Source organism: Ptychodera flava, chromosome 4 (assembly GCF_041260155.1).
Source record: "Ptychodera flava strain L36383 chromosome 4, AS_Pfla_20210202, whole genome shotgun sequence".
NCBI classification, from domain to species: domain Eukaryota; kingdom Metazoa; phylum Hemichordata; class Enteropneusta; family Ptychoderidae; genus Ptychodera; species Ptychodera flava.
Genome location: NC_091931.1, coordinates 34,353,326 through 34,362,836, shown reverse-complemented (window position 1 = coordinate 34,362,836; position 9,511 = coordinate 34,353,326). Strand labels below are relative to the sequence as shown.

General features: G+C 39.7%; 1 protein-coding gene across 1 annotated transcript; it reads left to right on the top strand.

Moving 5' to 3' along the window:
* Nucleotides 1–495: 495 nt before the first annotated feature.
* LOC139131540 (cornifelin homolog B-like) lies at nucleotides 496–6,924 on the top strand. Its single transcript, XM_070697630.1, has 5 exons — nucleotides 496–642; nucleotides 2,437–2,541; nucleotides 3,871–3,988; nucleotides 4,386–4,525; nucleotides 5,644–6,924. The coding sequence occupies exons 2-5, from the start codon at nucleotides 2,443–2,445 to the stop codon at nucleotides 5,785–5,787; spliced, it is 501 nt and encodes a 166-aa protein (XP_070553731.1). The 5' UTR covers nucleotides 496–642; nucleotides 2,437–2,442; the 3' UTR covers nucleotides 5,788–6,924.
* The last annotated feature ends 2,587 nt before the right edge of the window (nucleotides 6,925–9,511 follow it).

The following is a 9,511-nucleotide window of genomic DNA, read 5'->3' as shown; positions in this document are numbered from 1 at the left end:
TCGCAGGTCACTTGACCGATGCAGAACGATCATCCCGGTGCTTTAATGCAGTGGATTGACCTATAAGATAGAAAATAGGCCAGAATAACAATAAGCTTGATATAAAACGCCAAGCTCATTACCAGAGTACACTTTGTTTGCGTGTAACCCCTTATTCCGTATATTTGGAAGCAGCCGCCCTTATGATGGGAGCACTGTGCTTTAGAAAATGGCTTCCATCCCATGTGCGCAGGTGTGTGCGTCTTCCATAGGAAGAGCACACCGGGTCTCCGATGATTAGAAACACAGAAAAAAAATCCCTCTCCTTCTTTTGTCACTTAGAACAAGTTTCAACTCGCATCGTTCTGCATGCCGACCTCTCGACGTGGCTCTGACCTTCCTGTCACCTGAAATTGACATATTTACTCTGTGTGGAGAAAGCGTCCTTCTTATTGGCGGGTTAGTTACGTTGTTTTTTGTAACGCACTTCACCATTGGCTGAATTTGCGCTGACGTACCATGATTTTATGCACCGTTGGAAGAGAAAGCTGTTCCTTAAAGTCCTCCCGTGTTCGAACTAGGTCGTAGAGGCTGTGCCCTGTTGCATCGTTCACGCATTGTGCGAAGAACACCTGGGTGGATAACACTTCAAGAAATCAACAGGTAATCGGGTTCCAATATGTGGTGTTATTCAAACTATCCGAACATCCTAGAAAATTAAGGTTGATGTTATGCTCGTTGAGCAAATGCTGTGAAAACGATATCGATTCTCTAAACTCGATGACGCAGATCGCTTTGTTTCCGTGATCCAGCTCGCTGTGTTGCCCAGACATACCACAAACAAAATGAAGGGCGTGTGTCGTAGTATAACTCCATCAACTCGATAAAATTTTACTTACAACAGGTACTTCCAGCCTCAATGAAACCATGGAAAGCGGCAGATGGTTGACCGAATTATAATTTTCGCTCGAGTAAGTGCGCCTAGAAACATAATGCCCCGAACGATCTGGTTTAAATCGATGTCGCTAATTCTGGGTCAAAGTCAAAAGAAATTTCTCCGCATGACAGATTGACCTGGAATGCTATGTTTCCTCGCTGTCCTCCTCCTTCAAATATTTTTTTGGGAAAAACCCGCGACCAATTGTGTTTATTCTTCTTACACGAGACGGCATGTTGCACGATGTCAACGGCCGGGCATGGGTAAAATTGTATGTCGCTTGTCTCGAATGCGAACAACATGACTACGCCTAGATATGGGTATCATATTCAACTCAATTAAGGAAGCAGTTCTACATATTCTGAAACCGAACAAGCCCACGTCAGAAACTCACGCCACATAAAGTCTTTAAAATTCACAATTATCTGGCCAATTATAACATTGATAAATAAATACGTGCCGTCGGAAGAGACCTGTGCGCTTTCTCCATTAACTAATATTTCAGAATTTCACAAACATGTTTCAAGACGCGGCAGAATTTTCACGAAATACCTGGAACAAAGGGACCGACGGGGTCACTTAAGTTCGGACTATACTAACTTGAATTCTACAAAGTTTCTCTGCCTAAAGGTGCACACATAGTTATAAGTACAATGCTAATTTATGCATTTTAAGACTAGACATCGATGTAAATATAATTCTGTCGTGTGCATATTTCAATCACCATGTTATGAAAAAACATCTTCTGGTATTTGGCTAGTTATGAAATATCAAAATCTTCAGCTCGTAAATCTTGTTTTGTTTCTTTTTTGTCGTTACTAATAAATGCTTGTTCAACAGGTTGGAGCAGTACGTCGCTATCTTTTCATATATTTTTATAATGTCCCATTGAAGTGTTGTCATGTTTTCGGGCTTACTTACTGAACTATTTTTTCATCTGATACTGAACAAACAGTGGTTGAAAAGGTGCCGTACTTGCCCTGTTTTATGATCACTATATGGAAAAAAACCAATATCATTCTTCCCCATTGTCGACGTTGTTCGCTCTCCATGTCAAGCTTTCAAGCGGCGACGCTCGAAAGAACAATCATAATGGCCAGAAACTTAAGTCTTAACCACCCGCAATCCCATCGACAAGTCAGCGTTTTCTTGAAATTGCGTCGGTGTAGAGAATTCAGCGTGAAACATTTAGATTGTACCCAAAACAAACGATTTAGGGATAATCTCACAAGTATAAACTCCGAGCAACCTTCTGCTCTTTAGAATGACCTATAAGACATTCATCACGACGTTGTAGGAACAATTATAATGGTAAAACCCCGCAGCCTGTTTTTACTCCAGACTTTAAGGGAGACTTGGCCGGCATTCGTAACACTGCGCATGTCGACATGTAGACACGTGTCATGATATTAAGATAGCTATACTTGATTTCAAGATGTTAATAGAGATAGTGTAAAAAATCAGAGGTATATAAGCGAAAGCATCATTCTCAAAACTTGTTTTTGTATCCTTCTTCACAGATTAATATGGAGCCTACGAAATACGACGCACCTCCGCCGAGATTCGACGCGCCTATGTACGATGATAGGTATGGCGCTCCACCACCACCGATACAGCAGCAGCCTGTAAGTATATCCTCAACGCTTTCAAAGGGTCGTTGTTATGTGATTAACCTAAATGTTTTAGACGATTATTGTGACTCAGCCGTGGTAGCACGCGGAAAGAGAATTTACCTTTTGGTGCATGGAGCCGGGCATGGAGGAGGCACGTTTCCCTTTTCGGTTGACGCTCCTCCGTCAGTGGCCATGTGAAGAAGACAATACTGGCATCATCATGAACAGTCGGTTAAAATAAGTAAAAGGCAGAAGAAATAAAATGTTCGTTCCCTGTTTTAAGATTGTCAGATAACAAGGTGCCCGAGGTGACATTTACCCATGAGGGTCATAATGCAGTTTGCTTTATTTACCCAACATAAATCATGCTGTCTTTTTTTGAATAGCTCATGACCTGTGTTTACTCGCTGCATTGTCCGTGGTTCACCGTAGCCCCGCATAAATATGTACCCACTCCCAAGTGTGGTAACGCCCACCATATGCAGTTTTCACCGTGTGTGACCTGAGCAGACATTTTACTTAAACGTATTTTCACTCACTTTTAAATGTAAATGTCCAAAGAATTATACGGAGTGGTGAACATGGCGCCAACAGTTACACGTATTCATTGCTTGTACCATCTGATGGAGATATTTTCTCGGGTTCAAGTTTGGGTCTGAGGCGTTTTGATAGGTGTTCAAGATACAGTACAAACGATCTTTCATGATTTTCAGTTAGTTTAGCAAACATGCTGGGGAAGGATATCTTTTTCATCATTGGAATGTGCTACAGTTGTGTCTATTTAGATATGGGAAACTTTCAGGTTTAATGGCTCGCTCTCATATTCGCACAAGTATGACATATCAAAAATGAATGATAACAATAACAATAACAATGGATGCCCTATCTTTCATTACCTTTGCAACGCTTAGGGTCGGGCGTCTTTCAATCACAAGGGCTAAGACCGAACAGATGGTTCACGTTTCTGCAATTTGTACAGGTTCTCGGAATTTCTGAAGGGCATTGGCAGTCGGATTTCTCTGTCTCTGTCTTCGTCTGTCTCTGTCGGTATGTCTCTCCTGTCTGTCTGTCTGTCTGTCTGTCTGTCTGTCTCTCTTCCTCCCCTCTGTCTGTCTGTCTGTCTGTCTGTCTGTCTGTCTGTCTGTCTGTCTCTCTCTCTCTCTCTCTCTCTCTCTCTCTCTCTCTCTCTCTCTGTCTCTCTCTCTCTCTCTCTCTCTCTCTCTCTCTCTCTCTCTCTCTCCTCTCTCTCTCTCTCTCTCTCTAAGAAACGAATCATTTATTAAATGTACAAACAATAAAGCATATGACTTTTTATGTCATGTATTTTTTACTTTTATACAGGTTAGCACCCATCACTCAAGCACGACTGTGGTCGTCCAGCAGCCTATATCCATGCAACAACCAGGACATAGGGCATGGTCCAGTGAATTGTGCGCATGCTTCAACGACATGACAAGCTGTAAGTAATGCCATTGCAACCACGATCATCATCATCATCATCATTACTATCACCAACCACTATCTTAATGACAATCGCTCACCCACCATTTGTTGATAACAGTGGCCATTGTCATCACCACACTATCCTTGAAGAACATAGAAGAACCACTTTGTGTTGTTTGTTCCTCCACGCTGATTGAATCGAATCTCACGTTTGCAGAATTTTCCTACGGGAAAATGAATAAAATAAATGTCGTGGCCTGATATATGGCGTTGGCCGCTCATTGTCTGTGTTATCTAAATTTAAAAAGATAGCCTTTAGCAAAAGTGGTAAAAGATACAAACTCGTTCTGACTTCAAGAAGCATTTAGGTCACCTGTCTTCCCTACTGGATCTTGTTTATCTTTCCATTCAAGGCTGTTTGGTGTTTTTCTGTCCTTGCTGTTACGAGATGTACCTGTGGCAGCGTGCCGGGGAGAGCTGCTGCGGCCCCTTGTGCATCTTCAACTCGGCTCTGGTCTTGAGAACCAAATTCAGAACCGAACATAAAATCCATGTAAGTATTCCTATATATGGCCTTGGAGAGATTGCATATTTTAATATGCCCCGGGCAGAATGCACCTCGGAGAAAGATGTTCAGACCCTAACATTTTTATATTTCTCTTCCGATCTACCACTTGCGGAGTTCATTTGAAGCTCTTTGAGTAAGTTAAGTTTTCACCGTCTTAGTTTTGTGAAAATCAAAGTGCAATCTTTCTCCACGGAGTTAACAAATGGATTTTAAATAACAGTAAATGTCAGGTAATTTGTTTCTCTAGTACAGAAATTTGAACTGTGATTATGTTTTTTTATTCTTGATTTGATAAAAGAATGGTTGAAAATTTTGTAGATGACAGTTTGAGCACAAGTTTAAGTCTTTAAATTTCGAGGCGCGCACTACCATAGAGGGATAAAGCTATAGTTTTTTGGTCAACATTTCATTAGTTGTGTCCAAAAAAAGGCCATTTGTTTTTTCTTCTGCTTAGCTTGCCAAAAACAAAGTATCTGACTTCTACACGAATCTGATCTAAATCAGATCAACAGATTGTATGAGTCTCGACGTAAAATTGGCGTTAACAGCAAACTAAAGGGAAAGATAGAAATGTTGCAATATCTGCATTGACTTAGATGAATAAAGGTGACATGTATACGTTAGAAAAGTGTGCAAACACATGAACCTTTTAACAACGGACGCTACTTGAGAATTTTAAGGCATTTCGCTCTGTTTGTAAAGATTTTAATGGGTAGGCGTTTGTAAAAGTGATTGCTCGTAATGTGGTACATTTACGAGAAACACATAATTTACAGTTTGTGGTTCACCATGGTTTGACAATTGATACCAAATCATCTCGGCGATATATGGCAAGAGAGAGAACAGCGTGGTGTTCTGGGGGAATGTACTCAGGATAAAGACAAAGTCTCTCTTGGGCGCATGTGCTGTGACAAACAATTACTCATGACAAGTTCATATGTAAGGCACCCCTTATAAAATATTGAAAACCACGCATTTGTGTACGGTTTTGTTGAGACACGGGTTTACATACAAGAAATGATTCAATTGACCGATCATCGTCATGAAGAAATTTATGATAAATCACCAGAAAGGAAATAACACAAAATGGCATTTCTTTGCAGGGATCGATCATGAACGACTGTTTCACGACAGCCTGCTGCTGTTATCCATGCGTGCTGTGCCAGCTGTCCCGTGAGATGGACTTCGTGGAGCGCACCGGGCTCGGGCCCGATGGGGGCTCGCCAATGAGAGCGACCATCCAGTAAACCAAAACTCAGCGGCGTGAGAAAGAGTCGGCAGGCTTGGATGCCACTGACTCGAAATACAAATGATACCGTCAAGTGCCCATACAGAAACTACAGCGTGAACACTCATAATGTTCAAGCATACACATTTACCGAATTTAACTTTACACATGTTGAAGTATACTCAAAACCTTTCTTAAAGTGTATTCAGTTTTGATTGTTACATATCACCAAAATTTTACATGCATTGTCCTTTTGAGTAACCATTCGGCCAGCTTTGTTCTTTATGGTATAATGACATTCTATACATCCAAATTTCTCAATCTAGGTACACGATTCGTAGGTCTTCGTAATTTAAGACATGATTGGGACACATCCCATTTGTGTCCTTTGACTCTGTTATATATTAAAGTGGAACGAAAACACGGTCATCTGTCACAAGAATGCTGACGACATCGGTATGAGAAGAGATTAGAAACCAAATCTTAACGTTTCGTTGTGCCGTGTATGTTCTATACTCGAGAGTTCAAAAATACTCTGTTTGCCCGTGTACAATTATAAAGACGGGAACCTTCAGGGAAACGGGGTTGAGTTTCATAGGAAACGAGATCAGAGATCACAGTTCGACAAAGACCGACTGGTGGTAGACATGATCCCCTCTGACTCGATAACATCGATAATCACACATGAACTGTCACCGCCGCACATATAGATATAATGCTATCAAAATACAATGTAACATTACATGCTACGTGTTTTTCTTTCTTGTTTGCTAAGTAATGATTGTGCCTTGACATGTATTCGGAATACGGTTGTTAATTTCTGTAAGACGAAATCAAATTAATACATCCGATGTCACGTTTGTATACTTGATCTGTGTCGTGACATCGCAGGCTTAAGACCTGAAACGCAGACTATGATTAATTTGCGATATTTATTTCCCACCACATATAACAAAAGTAAAGTGCCGGCTTCTATACATTTGCTGACGAATTACATATTACAGAATTGTATTTAGCTCATTACGATCTAACTGGTTCTAACGGTTATAGCTTTCTGAGCGACCCTACAGTATGGTTGTATACACCCTTGTCATGTTTTTGTCAAAGATTTCCAAGGAAAGGAAAAAGCGTCTGAATTAAAATATATTTAGAAATAGCTTGGCGTTATCTTCGTCTCTGTTGTATGTATGTATGTATGTATGTATGTATGTATGTATGTATGTATGTATGTATGTATGTATGTATGTATGTATGTATGTATGTATGTATGTATGTATGTATGTATGTATGTATGTATGTATGTATGTTTCTATATCTTAGTCTATTTACATATATGTGCGAGTGCAAGCACGTACAGTCAGCCATCTGTTCACTCTTTCAATCATCACAATGTCTTGACGGACAGCTTATTTACACTAGGAGTCAAACAGTAGACCTAAAAGGTCCAATCAATCTTCACAGAAAGACGGAACAATACTGTCTTCACCGATCGTTCAATTTGGACTGAGAGACGCTGCAGCCTTTAAAACGTGTCTTGAAATACAGTGTTTTCGATCCAGGTCCGGAGCCTGACTAGATTGCCAAGGGGGCAGAACTTAGCTTAGCTAGGATTTGGGTAATTTACATAAATTTACATAAATTTTACATAATTTGCATATAATTTGCATTTGACTAGCAAACAGCAATGAATGTAACAATTATCATGTCTACCCGCCGAACATACGCCCTGGTCATTGCGAAAACTAGGCTATAGCAATGATACAGTTTATGTGTGTGATATAAAGTAAACGCCTGATACCAATTGAAAAAAATACACTTCGAGTTCAATATTGGCCAAAGTTTATAAAAATCACACTTCAACGACTTTGATCTGCAATCTTTTCTCTATGACTATCATGATTATAAACGTGTTCATTATGATTTTTTTCAATTCCGATTAGGACTCGTGATAAATAAATTAGAAAATAAAATCTGAACTGAAACAATGGTGTTCGTATGATATCGGATTTGACTGATTAATTCAATATATCTTGGTGTCCCTCGCCAATTTTTTATTCTTTGAATTGCTTTTGCATGTTTTGCATGAAAAAGTACAAATTATAATCCCTCATCGAAATAATTGATAACGAAATATATTAAATATCAGTGTACAAGCACAACTTCTGAGTCGAATTTCTAAATACCTTCATGGCTTATAATTTACTGCAGTTGGATTTTCCTTGTACAAACCTGGGTTATATTTCGTATTTCGTATTTTTCAGAAGAACTATGCCAAATTACGGGTCAAGATTTTTAGCGCAAGGAAGAACCTGCACTTGATTTCTCTACGTTTTCACTGGCCGGCCAGTTTCTGTTTAAATGCTAAACTGGCAGCTTACCCGGATTGCTTGTTGACAAAAGTCAAAATTATATTCATTTTAAATTTGCAGTATACACTCAAAATGCTTGCTTTATCAAAACAATTGGAAGACAAAAATTATTTTTTTTTGAAAACTTTCCCTGCAGCGTATTCTACTTTTATATTGATGGAGAAGAATGCATATGGAGATATACTATATGGTTGACTCATCTGTGAAGTTGTGTCGAGCTAGTATGCGAGGGAAACTGGACCAGCTGCGTGAAAGCTGTCTCGAAACAAATCCCCGCCTATGAATTTCAGTTTCCCTTCCAAGAATTGGAGACGTAGCTATCTCTGACAAATAAATAAGGCATGGCCAAACGACTTTGGATGTTTTCATGACACGGGCAACCTAGCATCTTTGTTGGGGTCGGATTTCCGGTGGATGTCCGACTTTCCCTGTAATTTTAGGTCACCGAATCCTGATGTCTCCGGAATCGGATTCTGGTAACTGTATAGGGCCACGCTTTCACGTACTGTATCAGATAGACTCAAAACGAAGCGTTATGCGAAGCCTTATCACCATTATGTCATTTAAGGTGCCATAGGTGAAAGGTGAAATTTCAAACCATCCCCACTCAATCAGTTGAGGGTCACTGTGCAAGTTGTGATACTGGTAATTGTAGTAAATTTTCAAGATATGACCAAGAGCTAGAAGAGATTGCTTGTTTATGATCTTTGACATTCAGAAAACGTGAGTCTCGGTGATGTGTTTTTCTTTTTTCCCCTAACTACGTCAGTATGACTTTACCACAAGTTATTTTACGGTGATTGCAAACTTGAAATACTCTCCCCTCATAGAGTCTATTTGAGCCTATAACCATTTTAATACGATACTATTAATCATTTAGTTTATGCGTTAACTGTTTGTTTGGGAAAACTATTATTAGGAGTTCTACCTTGCCAAAAAAGGGTGAATAGTATAACTCGCAGGTTTCGAAGCGACGGGGAGGGGGAGAGGATGAGTGGGCAGAAACAAGTTTTCGTTTTTAGCCCTACAACAAGCTTCACTAAAACTTCGAATAAGGCCTCAAAAATTGATTAATTTGCAAACCAGTCCTTGCGGTACAGTCTGTAGGGAGTTAATTTGTCCAACGAGCTCGGGTGTCAATCATATTAACCTTTGATCCATCCGTGACTCTTTTCTGTAACTTCATACTCGATTCTATTTCAATGCGGCTTATTATACTTTAGTTTTAAATTTAATACGCTTGATTAAATGACTTCGCCTATGGAGCGAACAAAGCACACAGACAAACAATAAAAACACACTCCTAGTACCTTTTATTTCATAGATATCATGTCACTGCTATAATAAGATCGACGATTGTATCCCGAAATCAGA

Coding starts and splice junctions, on each gene's coding strand:
- LOC139131540 (XM_070697630.1), top strand. CDS start 2,443: ATGGAGCCTACGAAATACGACGCACCTCCGCCGAGATTCGACGCGCCT. Junction 2,542..3,870: donor CACCGATACAGCAGCAGCCT/GTAAGTATATCC, acceptor ACTTTTATACAG/GTTAGCACCCATCACTCAAG. Junction 3,989..4,385: donor CTTCAACGACATGACAAGCT/GTAAGTAATGCC, acceptor TTTCCATTCAAG/GCTGTTTGGTGTTTTTCTGT.